This window comes from Nelumbo nucifera, chromosome 3, assembly GCF_055504915.1.
Source record: "Nelumbo nucifera cultivar China Antique chromosome 3, China Antique-T2T, whole genome shotgun sequence".
NCBI lineage: Eukaryota > Viridiplantae > Streptophyta > Magnoliopsida > Proteales > Nelumbonaceae > Nelumbo > Nelumbo nucifera.
The window spans coordinates 9,608,711-9,633,841 of record NC_142651.1 but is presented as its reverse complement, the minus strand read 5'-3'; the positions used below and the strand labels follow the sequence as shown (position 1 = coordinate 9,633,841).

Genomic DNA, 25,131 nt, shown 5'->3' with positions numbered 1-25,131 from the left:
AGAAAATTATAAATGGGGAAGTGTGCACTCCATATGTCAGTTCCACATATCAACTTGCAGACATCTTTACCAAGGGATTATATCATCCGCGGCACAATGATTTATGTGACAAATTGGGCATGATTGATATCTATGTCCCAACTTGAGGGGGAGTGTTGGAATCAGTTAGCCACTTCTCTGAGGCGTTTTATTTATGTTTTTTTTGTTCTTTAGTGCCGCAGGGGCATTCTTGTAATTTCCTTTTCATTTTATTATTAGTTGGGTCACCCTAATATAAAAGATAAAGCTGGAGCTGCCAGCTACAAGTTTGAATCCATTTTCTTTGTCTCTCTTCTCTCTTCCTTTTCTCTCTTTCTCCTCTCCTCTTCTCCTTCTTTGATATCTCTCGCTTGTAAACAAATATATTTCATTTAACTATAGAAAAGAAACACAAAAAGGTACAAAACAATTAAAAAATTACCAAAGAATTGAAGACACCCAATACAACATTCCTAACTCTAGCTCTAGTCACCAAGCCATGAATGTCCCCTAATGTCATGGGCCATCAGAATAGTCTGCTATCCATCCATTAATTACCTAGGAATCTCCCTCCATCTTGACCCTATCATCAAGGTTCAAAGTATCGATACACCCGATATGCACAAACCTGCATATCAAGTGTTTCAACTGATCATAGCTTTTTTTTAGTTCTTTCCCAAAATTGGTTAGGGATCGGTCTTATGCCTGCCTAGCCCCTGAAACTAGTCGAAAACCCCAAAAGACCCTTATTTAGAGTATATCGACATATACTATCAGGCCAATACATTGTGAAATTTTGATCCTTTCCTATCATATCTCAACAAGAAAGTCAATCTAAGACTCAGTACTAATGTCATAATCTCCATTTTGACAGATCTGTTGCCACCAATTGGGCCAAAGAATAGTACCAATATCTCCCCTGTAAGTCCCATGAAAGTCCACCTATGCCTGAATCACTGACATGCCCCGAACTGGTATCTTGTATGCCCAATGTACCACTAGAATAGTAACAACATCACTGCTAACAGTGTCACATTGCCCCAATGGAGTTCAGCAATCTCGGTTGGGAGAACTTATTTAAGGGTTAAAGGAGATTCATTTTGTGATTAATAGAGATGCTTGTAAGGCAATTCTTTGCTTTCTGGAGAGACATTGTCCACTTGTGTACATCTTAAAGACATTAGACATTCATATTTCTACAATGCAATTTATAGCTATTCATTGAAAAAGAAAGGTTAACAAGATAAAGAGAAAGTTCTTTTGCAGCAGATTATTTGGATATCCTCAAAAACTCTATACAGTAAATCTTAAATTTCCATACTTAAAACAAATAAAAAAAAAAATAGTAGAGAACCATACAAGTGTGCTTTGTAGAAACTTCTCTGTGAAAACACCGCTCCGATTTCCTTTGCACTTGATACTAAACCCTTCCTTCTTAAGAGCCAAAATAGCAGGCTCCCAGACATCATGATGTTCAAACTATGAAAAAAAACATTATAACATTATAACATTAGTCATTTATCAAAAAAAAAAAAACATTATAACGTTAGTCCATTAAATTCCCCACTAGCAATGGCCTTTTTTTGAGGGGGGTGGGGGGAGGGATTGCATTTCCATTAACAAAAGAAGAAACAAAAATAGAAAAGGAAAAGTCAAAGGAAGAACTTAAGGTGCTTTCTACAGCAATCATACCAATAAAATAACTTCATAAGAAGCATGCCCACTATAAAGGGTCTTTTCTACCTGATTTTTCATCTCAGAATCTGCAAATAAAAGGGAAAAAAATTAAAAACTCAATATATATATATATATAAGTAGGAATCTGCTAAATTAAAAAATATGAAAGAAAGTAGGTTCTTGAAGAGAGAAGGAGAAGAAGAGAAGTTGAAAAGAAGAGAGAGCAAAAAATCTGGCCGCCCCCTTCACTTATTATTTATACTAAAATAATAGAACAGTACAAAGACAACTATGCCCTTATAGGGCAGCAAAACATAAAACAACATATATAACACTCAAATACATAATAAAATTTGGACTCACAAAACTACTGTGGTCCCCACCTCCTATCTAACAACTAACATAAAACATCTACTCAGAAAAACAACATAAAACTAATTAATCTTCAACACTCCCCCTCAAGTTGGGAGTAAATGTCACATTCCCAACTTGCGTAGATCACGTTCAAACTTGTTCCTTGCCACCCCTTTAGTGAGAACATCAGCCAACTGCAACTCTGAAGAGACATAAGGCAAACAAACTTCTCCGGTTGTTACCCTTTCTCTTATAAAGTGTCTATCAACTTCAATGTGTTTTGTCCTATAATGCTGAATTGGTTCCTCTGCTTTCACCCCAATCTCACTCAAAAGAGATCTAACCCAAAGAAGTTTTGAGACACCATGAGCCATGGATCTATACTCAGCCTCTGCACTTGACCTTGCCACAACCGCTTGCTTCTTACTCTTCCGGATCAAGTTTCCACCTACAAAGGTACACACTCCGGATGTAGACATCCTGTCATCTAAGCATCTTGCCCAATCTGCATCTGTATAGGATTCTAGCTTCAGATTCTCATGATTTGAGAAAAGAATGCCTCTGCCAGGGTGCTTTTTCAGATATGCAAGTATTCTCTCAATAGCTTCCCAGTGCTGAACCCGAGGTGCATGCATGTACTGACTCACAACACTGATAGCATAAGAAATATCTGGTCGTGTCATACACAAATACAGCAGTCAGCCCACCATTATTTGATATCTCCCCACATCCTTTACCAATTCACCATCCACACCATTAATTCTGTGATTTGGATCAATAGGAGTGTCTACTGGTTTGCTCCCCAGCTTCCCAGTCTCTCACAGTAGGTCAAGTACATACTTTCTCTGTGAAATGAAGATCCCATGCTTGAATCTTGCAACTTCAATCCCTAAGAAGTATTTGAGCTCACCAAGATCTTTGATCTCAAATTCTTGCTACAATGATTTTTTGAGATCATCAATCTCCTCCAGATCATTTCCTGTTACCACTATATCATCCACATACACAATCAGAATTGACACCAAAGCATCTCTCCTCTTCACAAAGAGGGTGTGATCAGGCTGTGTCTGTGTGTATCCAAAACGGATGAGTGCCCCTCTGAACCTGTCAAACCAAGCCCTAGGTGACTGTTTCAGTCCATACAGAGATTTTCTGAGTCTGCACACCTTTCCTTTACCAACATTTTCATAAAAGCCTGCTGGAATGTCCATATATACCTCCTCCTGTAAGTCACCATTGAGGAAAGCATTTTTGACATCAAGCTGGAACAAGGGCCATGAATAGGTGGCTGCTAGAGATAAAAGGATACGAACTGAACTCATCTTAGCTACTGGTGCAAAGGTTTCCAGATAATCAACACCATAGGTCTGAGTATACCCTTTTGCTACCAACCTTGCCTTGTACCTTTCTATCTTGCCATCGGCCTTATACTTCACTCTGAATACCCATCAACATCCGACTGTCTCCTTGTCTGGGGGGAGATCAACTATTTCCCAAGTTTGGTTTTTGACCAAAGCATCCATCTCATCTTGCATGGCTGTTTTCCACTCAGGTTTGGAGAGAGCCTCAATAACATTCCTGGGTATAGACACAAAATCCAGGGAAGAAAGAAAAGCACGGTAGGAGGGTGATGAGGCACTGTAGGAAAGATGGTGTGAAATGCAGTGGGTTGTACACTTTCTCTTCCCCTTACGAAATGCAATGGGAAGATCAAGGTTAGTGGGATCAGCTGCAACAATGGTGTTAGGGACAGAAACATTATCATCAGAAAACATAATAGGCTCAAGAGGAATACTTGGAACTATATCTGCCGAATCTGGAGTTTCAGAAGGACTGACAGAGAGTGGTGTGGGTCGAGGATGTGTGGAGTCAACATCATCTGCCGGCGCTGATATTGTTGTGAGGTTGCCCGTAGTGCCTCAGGTAATGAAACTGGAGGTGCAGGTGTTGGCTGAACTGATGTAGATGTTGGCTGAATTGATGGAGGCACCACAAAAACAGGCAGAGGAACAGATTGTGAGTTCTCCTCTCCAAAACTGTCCCCCTGAGGAGAACCACTCGAGAAGAAGAATGTGGATTCAAAAAAGGTAACATCCATAGTGACAAATCGCTCCTCGACACTGGGTCATAACAACAATACCCCTTTTGGTTCTGAGCATACCCAAGAAAAACACATTTCTTGGCCTTAGGATCCAATTTCTTGCGATGGGGGCCAAGAATGTGAACACAAGAAACACAACCAAAAACCCTTAGAGGTATATGAAATATCTCTCCATCTGGAAAAAGAAGGCTAAATGGCACCTTAAACTCCAAAGTCCATAAAGGAACACGGTTAATCACATGTATGGCTATAAGAACTGCATCTCCCCAAAACTGCACAGGAACTGAAGCACACACCATAAGACTCCTTGCCACCTCCACAAATGTGTTTGTTTTTCCTCTCAGCAACTCCATTCTGTTGCGCTGTATATGCACACCTGCTCTGATGAACTACACCATGTTCTAAGAGATACGTGGTTAGGTCCTTCTCAAAGTACTCTCTGGCATTATCTGATCTAAAAGCCTTAGTTCTCACTCCAAATTGTGTGAGAACCATCTGGTGGAATTGTCGTACTAAGTTAGGAACCTCATCACGTGATCTCATCAAATATATCCAAGAATATCGTGTATAATCATCCACAAACAAGAGAAAATAACAAAATCCTCCCATGGAAGGGATTTGATATGGCCCCCATACATCAGTGTGAACAATATTAAAAGCAAAAGTACTTCTTTTATTACTTGGTTTAAAAGATTGTCTACAATGCTTTCCTAACTGACAACTCTCACACTCCAAAGTAGATAATTGAACAGACTCAAACAACTTTGGAAAAAGACATTTCAAAGAACTAAAAGAAAGATGTCCCAAGCGATTGTGCCAAAGCATAATCTGGTTCACTGACTCTGACCCACTACTACTATTGCTGCTAACATGATGGCCCTGATGTCTCGGAATCTCATCCAAAAGGCAAACTCCATTCACCTCACGACCACTCCCAATCATCTTCTTTGACTACAGATCCTGCAAAACACAATTACCAGGAAGAAAGGTCACAGAAAAATTCAAATTTTTTGTCAAAGAACTAACAGACAGTAGGTTGGTTTGAAGTCTAGGGACATGTAAAACAGAAGATAGAGTTATATCATTGGTCACTCTAACTGTCCCCTTCCCAGCAATGGGCATATGTGAACCATCTACTGTAGAGACTCTATTTCTACCAGAGCACAACTGATAGGAACTGAAAATGGTAGGGGCATTAGTCATATGCTCAGATGCTCCTGAGTCTATAATCTAGGGAGGTCCCTCCTTACCTGAAGTGGATGCAAAATTTGTGGTGTAGTTGGCTCCTGCATTCTGCTGTCCATCTGGAAGGCTAGAGCTGGGTGAACCTTTCTTACTCATAAGCTGTCCAAACCTCTCCAATTTTGTTCTCACTGCTGCTATTGCAATGGACCCAATCAATTTGGGAGAGAGGGGCTGAAGAGTCTCCTGTAGTGGCTACATTTGCATTTCCCTTCTTGTTTCTTATTCGAGCAGGCATAAGATTTGGATGAAGCTTCCAACAAGTGTCCCTGGTATGCTTAGGCTTCTTGCAATAATCACACACCAAGTCCTTATCTTCCCTTCTAGTCTCACTACTCCCCCTGTCTCCATTCGGCTTAGGTTTTGTTGTACCAACCATAGTCGACTGGTCAATCCCAGGCTGTCTTAGCATTACATTCCTCCTACTCTCCTCTCCAGAGACAAAAGCATAGGCCTGAGAGAGTGTCACACCCTCCCTAGAAAGAATATGCTGCCTAGTAATGTCAAATTCAGGGTTCAGCCCTGCCAAGAACTCAAAAACCCTATTCCTCTCTACCAGTCTATGATAAGTTGTTGCATCATTTACACTTTCCCATACCACAGTTTCTAAGTGATCTATTTCCTGCCATAGGGTTTTCAGCATGGAGAAATACATAGCAAGAGGTTTTTCTCCCTGTTTCATACTTATCACCTGATTTCTTAACTGATGGGCTCTGGCTTCATTTTGCTTATGAGAGTAGGTTTCAGTCACTCCATCCCAAATCTCCTTAGCAGTATTAGCCCATAGGAATTTTTTTGCAATATGAAGTAACATAGAATTACACAGCCAGGACATTACCATGTAATTCTCTTGCACCCATCGGGAAGAGTTTGTATCAGGTTTCTTCTCCTCCCCAGTGAGATACCCTAATTTTCCACGGGCACCAATAGCCATCTTAGCTGATTGTGTCCACTCCAAATAATTTGTACCATCAAGTTTTACTGTAGTAATGATCACATACCAAAAAATATCACTAATATCTCCAACACCCAGTCCCACAGTACCGGTAGATTTCATCTCGGTATTCCAACTCTCCATTTTACTTCAAACAGTTCAACAGTAAGAAAAAAATAGATTGAAGACCTTCAAAAAATAATTTAATACCACACACACAGAAACCAACCCTTCCGAAAGAAGAAAACCCTAGCTGGAGGGAAATCTCTCTCCTCCCCACGCCTCCCAACAGAGAGAAAAGTGAATCGATCACTCCAGGAGGCCTAGAAAATTTCAGAAACCAAACCGCCCTCTTCAGAAAATCAAAAGAAAACTAACAATACCTGGGTGCCCAAGATCAGATCAAAAACAAAGAGTCCAACTTTTCTAAAACTCTTCCCCGTACTCCAGTTCTTCCTGATTTTGATGCCAAACAGTAGATCACCTTCCTGATGTCTAGATCCCACCAAAAACTCCAAGAACTAGGCAATCTATAGCAGATCGATCAGCCCTTTACTACTTCATGCAATCGGCTAATCTAGGGCTGCATGAGAATTCTTCAAGAAACCCTAGCCGATGCTCTGATACCAAGTGGGAATCTGCTGAATTAAAAAATATGAAAGAAAGTAGTTTCTTGAAGAGAGAAGGAAGAGAGAAGGAGAAGAAGAGAAGTTGAAAAGAAAAGAGAGCAAAAAATCTGGCCGCCCCCTTCACTTATTATTTATACTAAAATAATAGAACAGTACAAAGACAACTATGCCCTTATAGGGCGGCAAAACATAAAACAGCATATATAACACTCAGAAACATAATAAAACTTGGACTCACATAACTACTGTGGTCCCCACCTCCTATCTAACAACTAACATAAAAATCTACTCAGAAAAATAGCATAAAACTAATTAATCTTCAACAATATATATATATATACATATATATATATATATATATATATATATTAGCAACAAAGAAAGGAATTCATCCATTAAATGATTAAAAAAATCATAAATTACAAGCAGTTAACAATATGACATGTCCTAATACACAAGCTTGCCCTCAGCTTGAACTTTATCATATATCTCCTCATAACTGTGCATGATAAAACAGCAGTTGCATATCAAAAAAAAAAAAAAAAAAAAAAAGATAAAAACAGTAGTACAGCAGTTATGAGACTCATCTGTGCCCCCACTATCTTATATATTAGCTGTTGGGAACAAGAGGAAAAATTACAAATATATCACTGATAACCAGTTACACAAAGAAACCATAATAAAAGGACTAACATAATTGAGTTACATAAATGCAACTTTACTTGTAATATCTCTTCTAATTTTATGTCCTTTTCTTAATTTTAAGTTGTGCTTGGTGCCATTGCCCATTGGTGTTTCAATCTGCAATGTTTTGAGTTGAAACTTGAAACACAAACACCATTATTTGTACTCAAATCCTGTTTGGAGAGAAATGTGTGTTTTTCATCCCTGTCAACACCACATCAGTGCCACATCAGTCTGGGCATTGACACTTTGCTTCCAGAGGAGGAAAAATCAAATTGATGTTTCTTGAAACACCTCCTAGCACAGAATTTCATTTATTGTTTTAGGATTGTTATAACTTAAAACAGTCTCCAACAAAACAGAAAATGGACCATTAAACTCAAAACGCCTATGTGGTGATGATGTGGCAGCTTTTACACTTGAAACACCAATGGTACCACACAACCCCCTGAAGTCTTCCCGCTAATGCCATCTGGAGAGGACTAGTACCACCAATGATTCAAGCATTCTGTTGGAGGTTTTTCATAATAACATAAACAAATGTGAGATGTTATAATGGAAAAGACCTTTCTGGTGTCTTTCACCTGACCTTGATACGTGCCTCTTGTGCAAAGCCAATAGCGAAAATTCTTTTCATCTGCAAATCTCCTGCAACTTCATGTCTGCTATTTGGGAGAATTTTTTGGCCTCCTTATGAAAAAAACATATTTGAGGATTGTTTTTTTTTTTTTTTTTTCCACCCAAGGAAAAGAGCTAGAATTATGAGATGTGTAAGGATGGTGGCAATTCCTCTGTATGCTTGGGAAGAAAGGAATGCTCAATTTTTTAACAATAAGGCAAAGGGATTTATAAACATCATTAATAATATCTCTGTCAAGGTGGAACACTGGGTTAAAACCACGGAGCTTTATACAACAGATGACATAATAAATAATTGGAGAGAAGTGGCTGGTTCTGCTCTGACCAGATGAGAATGCTTGCCGATTGGTGCCCACCACAGTTCCCTCTCTTAAAGCTGAACATTGATTATTTCAGCCAAGGTAACCCTGGACCATCATGAGTAGGGAGAGTGACCAGAAATCACTTGGGATACTTTCTGGTTATCTATTTTAGACCTGTTAATGTGGGGGATTCAATAAGGGAAGAACTTATGGCTGTGCTAATAGGTTTGAAAAGGTCTAAACTTATGAGCTACAGATATCTGATTATTGAAGGGAACTCTAAAAGTCTAAAATAAGAACAGGATAGTTAGGAAGTAATGAGGATCCTTGGCAACACAGATATCAGAATAGAAGCAAAAGAATTGGTGAAGAATCCAGGTTAGTCGTAAGGTGGGTACCTAGATCTGCTAACATTCTAGCAAATGGACTGACTAACGGGGGGTAGCAAGGAACAAGATGTTTTGGGGAATTGTAATCAATACTGAAAACCTATAATGAGGGTTAGCTGAGGCTGACCATCACACAACTGCCAGGTACATTAACGGTTACATTAATTAATAATCCTTTTACATCTACTGATCAAAAAGCCTCTATGTCCTTTTCTTACCTAATATGATGGTTAAAGAAACATATTCACTTAAATTTTGCATTAATGCTTATCCTAATATGTTGTTGAATACTATGACAGCAGTGTTTTAAAAGCACAAGGCACAAAAGAAAGCGCAAAGGACATTTTGCACCCAAGGCGCAAGGCAAGGCATGCACCTATTTTTTTTTAAGAAAAACACAAAATCTAAAAAAAAATAAAAAAAAATGTAAAAAATCAAAATAAATTAAAAAAACATTAAAAATAGTATTAATTAAAAAATCAACCTTTAATTTTAAACTAGATGATTTAGAAAGCCTATTAGCTCAAATTAAAATACATAAACATAACATATAAGACATTTTTAAAGTGAAAAATGCAAATATAAAATAAAAAATAGCATATAAAACATATTCAAGCATGTTAAACTTTCAACTTCTATATATCTTTCCCAATTGCATTATTTCCAATAACCAATATTAGCATCTTTCATTCCTAATTCTAAGAGCTGCCTTTGTACCAAGTGGTCCAAGCCCCTTGAGGCAAGCTCAAACAAATCCATCTTAGGGTCTTAAATTCTTAATCCCTAGAAAAAATTGATTTTATAATTTTATTTATCTTTTAAAAATATCTTTTATTAGGGTGAATGAATGAATGAATGAACAACATTAGCGAATAGGGGGAAGTGGCTTCGTTAGGGGTCTGGGGGGTGAAGCCCCTGGCCCAGCCACCATGCTTAAAAAACACAAAAGGCACAAAAAAATAATAATAAAAAGGTGCATGCCTGGGCAGGTGCAAGTTGTACCAAGTGCATGCCTACGTGCAAGGCACACACCTTTGTAAAGGGGCTGCACCTGAGCCTAGACGAGGTGCAGGCCCTGAAATGTACCTCACCTGTGCGCCTTGGCACGCCTTTTAAATCACAGTATAACAGTTTACAATTTTCATACGAATTCAACTTACAATTCCCCACAATATCTTATAAAATTCAAAGTGTGCAGATCAACATTTCCAAAATACTTCCCTAGAAAACATGGGTCTTGATGCCCATGGAATGATTTGTGCTATTTGCTACAACTTCACTATTCAGTCAATGAATAAATTGAGGCCCTGTTTTGAATATGATGGTTTTAAGGGAAAACAATCATACATTTGACATAATAAAAAATAAGTAAACATTTTTGTTGTAAAATCTATACAAATAACAAATTGGCTGGCTTACCACCAGTTATCTTTCGTTGCTCATTTGCAAAGACCTTTACAATTTCACCCTGGATAAAAGAAGAAAATTACTTAGAATAAATTGAGAAACCTGTATGCATGTGTACAAACACAACTAAGATTTCTGTATTATGTATAAATATACATATACATCATACTCTATCTCTTCTCAAAAAAAAAGCAAAAACTTGAATAGGTTAATGATGAACAGAATGAAACTGAATGAACTAATATATTATGTTTTTTATTTTTTATTTTTTTGGCTTCATGGAGCCACACAACAGGGGTAGCTCAGCTCCCCACCATAACCCCCCAACCTTGGTGACAGCAGGATTTCATCCCAAGTCTCCACTACAACCAGCCAGAGACCCTACCAACTGAGCCAGTTGGCACCATCTAGCTAATATCTTATGCTTAACAACTCCAAATGCTCCAAAGGACTGAAGTAAGCCCATATCGCCATACGAACTTCCCTTGACTATCAAGATTAGTGAAGATCCAGAGCCACATAATGTCCAAGGTCTTCTGTATATAAATTTATTGTTCTTACTGAGAATCCCTGATTAACACACCGGACCTAGAATTCAACAATTTTCTTCTCATCCTTGTCTTCTTTTAATTCTCCAGAGCTTTGGTAGATTAAATTGCATCTAGTTAGATTGTCATACAAACTCTGTCTTGAAACATGTCTTTGGGCAGAAAACTCCATCTTTGCAATAGACAACCTCATAACTATGGGAATGAGATGTTCATGCTCAAAGTTGAAGGAAATTTTCAATCAATACCATGATAAAGGGAACCGTGTCCCAAAATTAAAAGTAAATAATACAAAATATGCTTCTGTATACAATGTGAGCTACAGAAATAGAAAAACTGGAAAAAATTTCTAGCAAAGAACAATTAGATGGGACAGTCTAGTCTGGTACTTGAACAAGAACTACCTTGCGTTTTCTGTCATCCAGAGGTTGGACTTCAATAGCAAGGTAGCAATCAACATCATCAGCAGTAACTAAGTAGGTAGGTTTCTTTGCCCCTGTAGCCAAAAAGTCTTTAGAGATGAGATGCCATACAAGGACAAAGAAAAAAAGCCAGAAAAGACTACATGGGAAGGAGAATAGAGGACACGATGGGGAGGTATTACCCTCAATGTAGTTTACAGATCCATCTTCCATATGGCGTATCCACTGGTATAGCCAAAGGAAAGAGTATACACAAATTATAACTGAAAGTCAATAAAACTTCACTAAAAGAGGCATTTAAAGCACATTAATTGTATTTCCAATAATCAATAACCTAATTAATAAAATCCAAGGAATGAAATAACAGCAACAATTCAAAAAAAAAAAAAAAACAGTACCTCAAAATTACAACTGGTTGTCCCATTAATGGAGTATCCACATGCCTGAAGTTTTCGGCCTGGAAAAGCGTCACCTGAGATCTGAAGGCCTTCTACAGCTGGTAAAGGGTCATCATCTGCAGCTGCAATGTGTTTGATAGTTAATGTGAAATGAACATGAGATAGCAATGCATAAATATAACTTAAAATGAAAGTTGAACCAATTAGCTACCTTCAGAAAATGAGGAAGAAGGTTCCTCAAGTACTGCAGGTAAATAGGGTGAAAATGAGGAGTTTGGATCATCAAGTGTGGGAGTCAAGTAAGCAGAGTTTCCAGATCCCCAATGAGCTGAAGTTTCTCTCTCATTTTGGTGCCTAACTGCATCTGAATCAACCATCTCATTGCTACTAACAAAATGGGTGGTCGCTTCACTAAAACGTGTACTTTGAGAATCACCATGAGCAGCAGTAAATTGCACAGCTGCATCTAGGATTGCAGAATTCCTGGAGTTACATCAGAAGCTTTTAGTCTGGCAAGACATGTCATAAAACCACTGGAATAACCATAGTATACTGTCATTAAAGTTTATTTGGAACAGAAGCTAGAAGCTAGCACCAATCAGTATAGAAACCCATTACAATTTCATGAAAATCATGCATATTAGAAATAGTATAAGGTGATCCTGCCCTATTAAAAGAGAAGATGCAGTCTTGACTTTATAAAATTAAAGAAACTAACATATAGGAAATCAAAGTAAGAGGGCCAATAATTGTGTAAAAACCTCAGTGTCACTAGACCAAAAGCAGAACAAGAGCAAAATATTGAACAATATCTTCTTGCTAATTCAAACAAAATCCTCTCCCAAAATTTGAACTAAAAATTGAAGTATCTAACACGAAACAACCATGGTTCAAAATGTCCCTAATTTCCCTAATATTTCCACGACATATTTCCATTTCCATGGGTAGCAACACAAAATTTTATCAGAATTGACATTTCCCCAATGAACACTATTAGCACTATGTAGAGTACAAGAGATAGTTTCCACGACATATTTCCATTTGCACTTCCATGGGTAGTGAAATGAAATTTTACTAGAATCAACATATTCCCCAATGAACACTACTGGTACTATGGGGAGTCCAAGAGATGGTATTATAACAAAAGTTTACATTTTCTATGAGTCAAAATTTTGCTTTAACTCATTTTATCACGAAGCTCTGGATCTTAAGGTTTACAGGGAAACATCAGAACATATTCTTTTGTCTATAACCTTAGTTCTTTTTTTTTTTTTGATAAGTGAAGTTAGATTTTATTAATTCTGAAAAATATAATCATTACAATCATCCCTTAGAGAGGCACGAGATGCTACCTCTTTATAAACAAAACAGAAAAATTACAAGTGAGCCCAAAACAAAGATTGTCCATTCACCCCTTGCTTGGCTAGAGTATCAGCTAATCCGTTTGCCGATCTCCTCACCCATTGTATCCTCAAATTCATATTCTCGGTGATCAATAAAAACCTTTTTAATTCATCCCTGTAGCACCATATCACAGATTCTAGATCCTTTAACCAACCCACCACCAATTTTGAGTCCCCTTCAATCACCAAATTGGTTATGTTCAGCTCATTTGCAATCTGTGCTCCTTGTAAGGCTGCAAGCAATTCTGCCTTGAGAGAATCCCCATACCCCAGTGGACCAGAAAACAAGGTTATTAATTTGCCTTCCATGTCTCTCACAACCCCCTATACCAGCAGGTCCTAGATTCCCCCTGCTACGACCATCAAAATTCAGTTTTACATAGTCCTGAGGTGGGGGATGCCATGCAACATTCATTCTTTCCTTTCTAGAAGAGCTTCTTGCAACACATTCCCAGTTCCTCCATAAGCCGTCAGGAGAAATTTGAGAAAACAGGTCCAAAGATTTGATCCAATGGATCACTCTAACCATCACACAATCCTTTATCTCTTCCTTGCTTCTTACCTTATCAGAGAAGATTCTTGCATTCCTCTCTTCCCAAATGGTCCAAACCAAGGCTTCTCTAGCACACTTCCACATTATTCTTCCCCACTTTTTTGGTCATGTAAACATAGAAGGATCAAACAGCAAGTAAACCTCCGTTTGTAAGGACCACCTGCACCCAAACAAAGAAAAAAAAAACAATTCCATATATCTGCAACAAAAGAGCAAGAAATCAGTAAGTGATAGCAATTCTCGTTATCAGATCTACACAAAAAACACCAGTTTGGAGTATCAAGTCTCCTCTTCTATAGCATTTCCAAAGTATTTAATGTTCCCATGAATTACTTCCCAACAAAAAGCACTTTAGGGGGTATAGGTTTGCACCCGAACTCTCTCAAAGGAACCAAAGTAGAGGGCAAAGAATCACAAAGAGACTTGAAAAAGGAAGCACAAGAAAACAGACCCTTAAGATGAGGGCCCAAACACGCTTGTCTGACTTATCAGGATCAAAACACACATGTTGAAGTATTTGAAGCAAACCCAGAAAGCCTTAGAGATACATTCATTTTTGTACAAAAAAACTGAGTATAGGGATGGGAAGAGATCCTTTAGAGGATGAGATCCAATCCAGATATCCTCCCAAAATTTAATAGTATCCCCTGAACAAGCATCATACCTAACAAATTGGAGAAGAGTGGGCAAAATGCCATGAATTGCCATCCACAGAGATGCTAATGTAGCCCGGTTCGAAACACTTGCATCCCAGTCATTCCTCAACCTACCATGAATACTGGCTACCACCTTGAGCCAGAGTCTGTCCTATTCCCATGGCCATCTCCATAATCATTTCCCTAGCAATGCCAAATTCATTTTATCCACATTCCCAATTCCTAGTCCTCCCGCCTCTAGATTTCTACTCAGTCTCTCAATTAACCAAGTGGTCTTTTTTACCTTCTCCCAATTCCCACAAAAATCTCTCATCAGTTTCTCTATCTTATTTATTTCCTTTTTAGGGATCCTAAAGACCGACAAGCGGTAGATTGGAAAATTGGCCAGAGTAGACTTAATCAGAGTAATCCTACCCCAAGTGAGATGTAATTCCTTTTCCAGGTTGCTAATCTCTTGGTACACCTCTCAAAGATTGGATTCAAAAACCTACTTTCTCTAGGATTTGCACCTAGAAGAAGCCCTAAGTAGGCCAAAGGCCACCTTGAAATGGAGCAATCTAGGACATTGGCAATAGCTATAAGGTCTCCTTCTTCCATATTAAGTCTTGCAATACAACTCTTCTCAAGATTAATTTTAAGATTGGAGTCAAGTCCAAAATTCCTAAGCAAGTCCTTCAAATTCCTCACCAAAAGTTGATCTCCTCCTTCACAGAATATTATAATATCATTTGTAAACTGTAAGTGAGAAATAAATAACCTATCCCTTCCAACCTTCCAACCACTAATTTTATTCTCCTTTTCAGCCTTATGAATCATTATACTCAAGACATCCGTAGCTAGGGTAAAGAGAAAGGTGAAAGGGGGTCTCCCTACCTCAACCCTCTACGAGATGGAAAGAAGTCTCTCACAATCCCAATGACCAAAACCGAATAACGACAAGTTTTAATACATCCAAAGATCCAATTACACCATCTCTCCTCAAATCCACATGATTTTATTACCTCAATTAAGAAACCCAATCCACCAGATCATAAGCTTTCTCAAGGTCTAGCTTACATAAAAAACTTTTTTTCCTAGATCTTTTCATTTCTTTTACACACTCATTCACAATGAGGATTTGGTCAGCTATTTTTCTCCCTTTTACAAAAGTCCCTTGTTGTTGACTGATTAATGTAGGAAGAACTGTTTTTAGCCTTGTGGAAAGGACCTTAGCAATAATCTTGTACAATCTGGTCACTAAGCTGATCGGTCTAAAGTCCTTAGGGTGGCAAGCATCGGGCTTTTATGGGACAAGAGCTAAAAAGGTAGTGTTTATCCTTGGACTAATGAAACCCTTTTCCGAAAATTCGATGAATACCTCAACTAGATCATGTTTCACAATTTCCTAACAATCCTAATAGAAGGCCATAGTGAAACCATCTGGCCCAGGGGCTTTAGATTTGTTCATCGAGAAAAATGCCTTTCTTATCTCTTCTTCAAAAATCCTTTCCATCTAGCAAGCTTCTTCAGATTCCAGGCAAGTCCAATCAAGGTCCTCCATAACCACTCTATCAATCAAAGGTCTTCCATAGATGGATTTAAAGTGGTCTACAAATCTCCTAGCAATCTCACTCTGGTTGGTTATCTCCAATTTAGCCACATAGTTCTTCCTCTTTCTCCCATTTGCCAGAGCATGAAAATATTTTGTATTACCGCCCCCTTCTTTTAACCACTTGCATCTAGATTTTTTGTCTCCAATTGATCTCTTCCCTTAATAAGGTTTCTTCCAACTCTCTTTAAATTGCACCTCATGGATCGCTCCTCAACAACAATAGTCCCCTGTGCTTCCTTCTTATCTAATTCCTCTTGGTGGACACAAGATTGAGCTTTTTCTCCTCTAGTCTTCCAAATTAATCCCTATTCCACTCTTTGATTTTCCCCTCAACCTCTTCAACTTCTTATGAAACTTTACACCTTTTAACCTTACATCACCCAAGTCCTCCTTCCACCATGTTTCTACTTTCCTTACAAAATCTAGGTGGGTGAGCCACATGTTCTCAAAACGAAACGGGGTGGTGCCACTTAAAAAGGTTTTAGGGCCTAGCTTGATAGGGAAGTGATCTGATGTGACTCTAGGTAAGGTTCTAGATACTAGGTTCTCATCATGGTTTTCCCATTCTTCATTAAACATAAACCTATCCAATTTTGAGCAATGGGGAACTTCTTGTAGATTGGACCAAGTGAACCTAGTCTATAAGAGAGGGAATCCCTTCAATTCACAAGAGTATGAAATCATTGAACTTCCTCATACTAGAGGTCACTTGCTGGTTTGGATTACTAGACTCATTTGAGAACCTTATCACATTGAAACAATTACCTATGAGGCCCCACAAGGACTACAAGATCACCTAATTCCTCCTGAACCCCAGATACTTCTGATCCAAAATCTTATCCACTTCTAAAATTGTTGTTTCTTGTATCAAGACAATATCTAGGTTCTCCCTTCGAAGTAGGTCTTTTATAACTCTTCTTTTCCTTGCACTCCCCGGGCCTCTAACATTCGAACTAATTAACTTCATAATTCTGCTTTGACAAATTTTCCTCCTTTCACCCCTGCCACTAAACTCTAGTCACCCTCAATGTCTAACTTCAATCACTCCACTTATGATCTCTTCTTTTTTCTCTTTTTCTTTTTTTCTTCATTCTTCCTATAGAATACCTTTATCTTTTCTCTTTTTCTTCTTTTATTCAATCTTTCTTTTGTCTCTCCACTTCTGATCTCAACTTATCCCATTCTTCCTATTGATGAAAAAAAAAAAAAAAAACTCATCCCATTCTTCCGATTCCAGCTCTTTCTTCTTATGTTCCTCGAGCTCAGAGCAGATCAGATAAATCCTATCAGTCTCCTCTCTTACCCCTACCCTCTCTTCCACTTCTCTCACTACTTCCACACCTTTCTTCACAGACCCACGGGATTCTGCACGATTAGTTAGCTGGGAGAATGGCAGTGGCACAGATGCATCTGTAACAGGCACAAGAGCACCATCAATAGCACAAAACAAATTGACTAGCATACCTGGTAATAGAGGATCCAGGGTCGTCTCAGGACTGGGAGATTGTAAGACAGGTTCAGGTACAACAACCTTTTCCCCTAAGGGGAGCTGTTGGTCAGTAGTTCAAGGGTCTGTAATGCTTAAGTAATCAGAGAGACCTTCCTTGTTCTCCTTCCTCCCTGCTGGTTCTGTGTTTTTCTGATTTGTTGGAGTTAACAATCCCTTACTAAGTTCCTGAATATGCTGCATCTCAGGCTTGGATTTTCCCTGGTTGGGAGAGACGACCTGATTAGCCTCGGCACCAATTGTCATCACCTTCTCAGATGGACTTGGTCCATGTTGAGCAAGAGAAAGAAGAGGAAGAGAAGAAGGAAGAAGAAGAAGGAAGAAGGAAGAAGAGAGAAGAGGCTGGCGGACTTAATGCCTCAAAAGAACTTGCTTCATGTGAGTGAAGCATTTGTATTTATATTATACTGGCCGTACAACACAAGCGGTATAGAAATTACAAAAATACCCCTGCGGGCACTAAATCTGTGTACAGTACATACAATAACATCTATCAACACTCCCCCTCAAGTTGGAGCATAGTATCAATCATGCCCAACTTGTCACAGAGATCTTGATGTCTGGAATGGTTTAGCCCTTTTGTAAAGATGTCTGCTAGTTGGTCTTCAGAGCTGATATATGGAGTGCATACTTCGCCTGTGATGACTTTCTCTCTGATAAAGTGCTTGTCAACTTCAATGTTTTTTGTTCTATCATGTAGTACCGGGTTAGCAGCAATACTTATAGCTGCCTTGTTATCACAGAGTAGAGTCATGGGTTTGTCCACTGGAAAACCCAACTCACCCAACAGATTCTTTATCCACATACCTTCGGCTACTCTGTGTGCCATTGCACGGTACTCAGCTTCAGCACTGGATCTAGCCACCACCGTTTGCTTCTTACTCCTCCAAGTAACAAGGTTCCCTCCTACAAAGGTGCAGTAACCACTAGTAGACCTTCTGTCACTTTGAGATCTAGCCCAATCCGCATCTGTATAAATTTCAACTCTCAAATGTCCATGCTTCTGGAATAACAAGCCAGCACTAGGGAACTTCTTAAGATACCGCAGTATCCTCTCTGCTGCTTCAAGATGAGTGGTCCTAGGTGCATGCATGAACTGGCTGAGGACACCAACAGCATATGCTATGTCTGGACGGGTCATAGAGAGGTACAACAATCTCCCTACAAGCCTTTGAAATTGCTTCACATCTTTAAGAGGTTCACCTTGGCTGTCACTTAACTTATGGTTGGGGTCAATGGGAGAGTCAACTAGCTTAACCCCAATCTTTCCAGTGTCCTTAAGCAAGTCTAGGACATATTTCCTTTGAGAGATAAAGATACCCTTTCTTGATCGGGCAACCTTAATTCCAAGGAAGTATTTGGCAGGTCCTAGATCTTTCACTTCAAACTGAGTGGCAAGGAAACCCTTCAAATTTTGAATTTCATCCTTCTAGTCACCAGTAACAATTATGTCATCCACATATACTATTAGGGCAGCCATTTTACCTTCTCCCCTTTTCACAAATAGTGTGTGATCTAACTGACATTGCTTGTATCCCCTCTGTTGAAATGCAGTATGAAATCTGTTGAACCAAGCTCTTGGTGATTGCTTCAGCCCATATAAAGACTTCTTTAACTTGCACACTTTCTGTTCATTTCCTTGAGGTAGAAAACTGGGGGGTTGAACCATATAAACTTCCTCTTCAAGGTCACCATTCAAGAAGGCATTCTTGATGTCGAGCTGATGTAGATCCCAATTCAGATTAGCAACAAGAGAGAAAAGTACTCTAATAGAGTTCATTTTGGCAACAGGGGCAAAGGTTTCTGCATAATCAACTCCATATACTTGAGTAAACCCCTTTGCCACTAAACGAGCTTTATACCTCTCCACGGTTCCATCAGCCCCATGCTTAACAGTGAACACCCATTTACATCCAACTGGATCCTTTCCCTTAGGGAGATCAACAAGTTCCCACGTGTCATTCTTATGAAGAGCATCAATTTCTTCCTTCATGGCATTTGTCCATTCTGGTACTGAGAGAGCTTCTACCACATTCTTGGGAATAGGGATACTGTCAATGGAGGTAAGGAAGGCACGAAATGAAGGTGAAATGTTCTCATAGGAAACAAAGTTGGAAATAGGGTGTTTAGTGGTGCACAACCTAACACCTTTCCTGTAGGCAATAGGAAGGTCAAGATCATTAGCAACAGAGAGGTCAGGACCATCATTGGGAGTCAAGTTACCTGAGTGAGTATGATCTTCCCCCGAGGAGTTTGATGGCACTTGAGGTACAGCTTCTGGATTCTCCACAGCTCTTGAACTTGGTTGGCCTTTACGACGACGAGAAAAAACACAGAAAGGTGGAGGATCAGGAAGAGAAGGGGGAAAAGGAGAAGTATTAGGAAGAGGAGGAAGCTGAACCAGTTTCTCCTCATGCCTACACTCCCCCTGAGGAGAAACAGGAAAGAAGGGCTCATCTTCAAAGAAGGTAGCATCCATGGAGACATAGAATCTCCGAGAAACAGGATCAAAGCAACGATACCCTTTCTGAGAGAATGAGTAGCCAAGAAATATGCACGGGATAGCACGAGAGTCCAATTTCCCCCGAGTGGGAGATAGGTTTTGGACAAAGCACCGACAACCAAAAACACGAGGAGGGATAGAAAGAAGAGGGGCCTTAGGGAAGAGAAGCTGATGCGGGGCTTTGTACTCTAACCAACGAGAGGGCATTCAGTTAATGAGGTATGTAGAACAAAGAACAACCTCAAGCCAAAATCGTTTGGGAACATTCATATGAAGTAGTAAACCCCGTGCCACTTCAAGGAGGTGTCGGTTCTTCCGTTCAGCCACACCATTTTGTTGTGGCGTGCGGGCACAAGAGCTCCGATGAAGTGAGCCATGTGATGCAAAGAACTCCGTGAGGTCACTATGAAAAAACTCTTTTGCATTGTCTGACTGAAATATTTGTATCTCGGTCTGAAATTGGGTGAAGATCATCCGCTAAAAATCTTGGATAATTTTTTATACTTCCTCACGGGTTCGCATTGGGTATACCCAAGTGTATCTGGAATAATCGTCAATGAAAGTAATGAAATACTTGTAGCCACTCTCAGAAGGTAAAGTAACAGGGCCCTGCACATCAGAATGCACAATGTGAAAAGGAAACTTAGATTTACTATTTTTTTGAAGAAAATGAGTTTTACAATGCTTGCTTAACTGACACGTTTGACAAGAGAAATCAGAAACAGACACCGACTTACACAGTTCTGGAAAAACAACTTTCAAGGACTCAAAAGACAAATGACCCAGGCGACAATGCCACAAATACATTTTACTCTTTCTGAACTGACTCATAGACTCTGTAACATGAAGGCCAGCCATATTCTCCAGCATATAGAGTCCATCAACCATACGTCCCCTACCAATCGTCCTCCCCGAGGCCAGATCCTGAATCACACAATAGGAAGGGAAAAATGTCACAGAACAGTTTAAGGAATTTGTAACACTACTGACTGAGAACAAATTCATAGGAAATTTTGGAACATGAAGAACATCAGAAAGTGTAAGGCCAAGAGGAAGAGAGAGAGTTCCCTGACCAGCTATGGAAGTGTATGATCCATCAGCTAGTCTCACTTTATCTCTTCCAGAAAGAGGGTGATAAGTTTGAAAGTAAGAGGACATACCAGTCATGTGTTTTGACGCTCCGGAATCAATGATCCATGGAGAGTCAAGGTTGTGAGAAGCAACATGGAAAGCTGTGGCAGGATTACCTGACGTGGATGCAAATGAGGTTGTGGGAGGAGCATCCATCTGGCGAATTGTTCTACCATAAAGCTCTAGATGGTCACGGAAGGAGTTTACAATATCCTCCCTTGGGTCAGATCCAGAGTAGCTATGTTGGCCATGTGGTGTTTGAGTCATAGTAGAAGTGGAGGGCTGATTCTCCTGGGTAACCATGTTGGCCATGTGGTGTTTCTTGGTACCTTGTTGCCCGGGCCTTTTAATTACATCCGAGCCTTGCTTCTTAGGCAGATCTTGAGCCCATTTTGGTTTCCCATGAAGATCCCAACAAGTATCTTTGGTGTGCCGGGGCTTCTGACAGTTAGTGCACCACAATTTCTCCTTATCTTCTGTTTTCTTCTAAAGATCCCCTCTCTTGGAAGAAGATCCACCACTAGTAGAGGCACCCCCTTTTGCCGCCAACACAATTGCATCCCCTCCGGTGCTGTTCATCAAGTTTCTCCTGCTCTCTTTAGACTGGATAAGAGCATAGACCTCCTGAATTGATGGAAGATCCTTAGAACTGAGAATTTGTACTCTGATGGATTCATAGATAGGATTGAGACCATGCAAAAAGGCAAACACTCTTTGCTGTGAGACGAGTTTCTTATACAATTTGGCATCTTCATCACACTTCCAATCAATATTCTGGTAATGGTCCAACTCCTTCCAAACAGAGGTCAAGTCAGAGTAATAAACTGATAAACTTCTCTCCCCCTGTTGACAAGTAGATGATGCTGCTTGCAGTTGATAGATCTTGGCATAGTGTCGTAGTTCAGAATATGTGGATTTTGCCTGTTCCCAGATCTCATTTGCAGTTTCAACCCACATGAAGTTCTTCCTTATTTGTGGTTGCATGGAGATCAAGAGCCACGACATAACCATACTATTCTCCTGATTCCATCTATCATGTTCAGCATTTCCAGAAGGTGGTTCTTTGATTCTTCCATTTATATAGCCTATTTTTCCCCTTGCAGTTATGTATAACTTGATCCCTCTTGACCACTCTAGGTTATTTAACCCATCAAGAGGAACAACAGCCATAGGGAAGGATAGGTCACTGCCCCCACTCATTCCGTTCAGCATTGTGGAGATTCCGGATGTGGCTGAATCTTCACTATTCATGATTCCAGGTTTAGGAGTACACAAAACCCAAGGCACACTGCCTTACAGAGCTGCTACAGTCCACAACTAGGCACTTGCTGATTTTCAATTTCACAGAGAACCAAGCACAAACACTGCAGCTGCAGTACTAGTTTGTATGACCTACAGTTTGTAGGAGTCCACAGAACAACATACGAACACTCGTTCCATTCAGCATTGTGGAGATTCCGGATGTGGCTGAATCTTCACTATTCATGATTCCAGGTTTAGGAGTACACAAAACCCAAGGTACACTGCCTTACAGAGCTGCTACAGTCCACAACTAGGCACTTGCTGATTTTCAGTTTCACAGAGAACCAAGCACAAACACTGCAGCTGCAGTACTAGTTTGTATGACCTACAGTTTGTAGGAGTCCACAGAACAACATACGAACACTGCACTTGCAGTGTAACCAGGTCTGAATGACCTACAGTTTTACAACTTTCATGCAACTTCTCAGTAGGAACAGAAATACAAAGTGGTAGTTCACCACACACCTAATCGGCTGATACCAATTTCAGGGCAGCCGAAAAGTCGCTGAGTGTTTAGGGCATCAACAGTTACTTAGAGTAGCTGAATAGCAGTAACACACAAGAGAAGAGAAAAAAAAAATGTAGCTGAACAGTCACCCTACTCAGATTTTAGGGCATTAACAGTCCATCGAAGAGAGCAATAAAAAAAACTTCAGTTGAGTACCAGGTCGCCCGAATAGTGGATAGGCAGTACACTCTTGGACACCATCTTCTCTGCAAGCCAGAACCCTTCTTCGTACATCAGGTGATAGTTTTCTACAGTCTTCTCAGCCGAGCAACTACAGATACCAGCACCTGGGCTGGAGGATGAAAAAAAAAAAACTTCGAGTAGAACCCTTTTCTGCGCTAGGAAGTTGAACAGTCAAGCTGATTCTACTCAGCATTGGAGACTAACCGCAGCACTGGAGAATGATTTCTCTTCCTTGCCTTTGAACATCAGGAATATAGTGACCTCAGGTGGTTGTTTTCCAGACCTGGACGGTTCCGCTCTGATACCATGTTGAGCAAGAGAAAGAAGAGGAAGAGAAGAAGGAAGAAGAGAGAAGAGGCTGGCGGACTTAATGCCTCAAAAGAACTTGCTTCATGCGAGTGAAGCATTTATATTTATACTATACTGGCCGTACAACACAAGTGGTATAGAAATTACAAAAATACCCCTGCGGGCACTAAATCTGTGTACAGTACATACAATAACATCTGTCAACAGTCCATTTGTAGTAGCGACCTATTCTTGGATCGCTTGTGCATCCTTACTTTCTTCTATGAACAGTAACTCAGTATGGAAGCTCTTGTCTTCAAATAGATTCAGCGTCTAGACCTCATCTACACTGCCTATGTTGGAAGACTTGAAGGAATCTGCAACACTCTTCATCGCTTGATGTCTCCAAATCTTCAGAGGACAACACCTTGACCGTCGCATGGGGTTTCTTTGACCTCGGGTTGCAACGTTCTAGCGAGCATGCCAACTTTCCATTGCTTTCCACTGATGAGATAGACTCCACCAGGTGGTCCAGGACTTCGATCAGAGATATCCAACAAATATATTCCATTCACCTCAGGGCTACTCCCAATCATCCTCTGAGTTTTCAGGTCCTGAAAAACACAATGAGAAGGAAAGAAGGTTACGCTGCAATTCATTGATTTAGTTAAGCTACTAATAGATAAAAGGTTAGTGTTAAGTTTGGGAACATGAAGGACAGAGGGCAAAACAAGGGAGTCAGAGGCTCTAATATTCCCTTTGCCAGAGATGCGAGCAAGAGACCCATCAGCAAGGAAACTCTTCTCTCTACCAGAGAGGAGCTGGTATGAACAAAAAAGGTTAGATATGCTGGTCATATGGTCTAATGCACTAGAATCTATAATCCAAGGAATTCTATGATTACCTGAGGCTGTAGCATGATTTGCAAAAGCACAAATACCTTAATGGGCAAGTGCAGATGAAGAGGTATTGCCTGAGGAGGAAGTTGCAACAGTAGTCTCCAAGTGATTAATTAACCTCCCATATCTCTCAAATTCTACCTTCACTGCTACTAGTTCAAGGTAGAGTCCTATAATGTAAGAAACTCAAACACCCTGTTTCTTTCCACAAATTTCCTGAATGTCTTTGCATCCTTGGTGCTTTCCCATACAACTGCTTCCATAACATCAATCTCCTGCCACAGTGACTTCAACATTGAGTAGTAGACAGCTACACTCTTCTCCCCCTGTTTCAGATTTTTTATATCTCCTTGGCTGAAGTCATCCAAAGATAATGTTGACTTATGTGGGGCTGCATAGAATTTGCCAAACCATCCAATAACTGTGTAGCTATCCTGCATCCATTTCTCATATGTAGGATTAGTCTCTTTCAATTTCTCCTTACTACTCGTGAGAAACCCTAGTTTACCTCTACTACAGACATGAATCTTTATAGATTGTACCCAAGTTAAATAATTTGTTCCATCAAGTTTGATTGTAGTCATGCCTGTCAAAATGGAATTTATGGAACCAACCCCCGACACTGGGATCTGCTTCATCTCGCTTCAGATTGCTCCAATGATCAAACAAAAAAAAAAACAAGGCTTTCAAGCTTTATAGACCTAACTAAGGTCAATCCAACACTTAAAAATCCCAAAACTAGGGTTTCACTATACCTGGCCTCCGGGGAGAAAGAGAGAAGTAGCTACTCCAACCAGAGCTTCCCAAACCTCTTCCAACTGCAACTGCCCACTTTTGGAGATCAAAAGGAACCTTCCAAGCCT

The 25,131-nt window shown here is 39.8% G+C and overlaps 1 protein-coding gene across 4 annotated transcripts in view; it reads right to left on the bottom strand.

Moving 5' to 3' along the window:
* LOC104593212 (uncharacterized) overlaps positions 1-25,131 on the bottom strand; it is a 62,290-nt gene that overhangs the window by 8,966 nt on the left and 28,193 nt on the right. For 3 of the 4 annotated variants that reach the window (XM_088900183.1, XM_010252973.3, XM_010252974.3), the window contains 7 exons: positions 11,956-12,227; positions 11,745-11,866; positions 11,529-11,571; positions 11,329-11,420; positions 10,389-10,437; positions 1,711-1,781; positions 1,378-1,497 (listed from right to left, as the gene is read on the bottom strand). In XM_088900183.1, coding sequence (XP_088756309.1) covers positions 1,378-1,497; positions 1,711-1,781; positions 10,389-10,437; positions 11,329-11,420; positions 11,529-11,571; positions 11,745-11,866; positions 11,956-12,227 — 769 coding nt within the window. Of the gene's footprint in view, positions 1-1,372; positions 1,498-1,710; positions 1,782-10,388; positions 10,438-11,328; positions 11,421-11,528; positions 11,572-11,744; positions 11,867-11,955; positions 12,228-25,131 lie in introns of those variants that run through there. The other variant, XM_010252975.3, reaches the window with a different exon arrangement.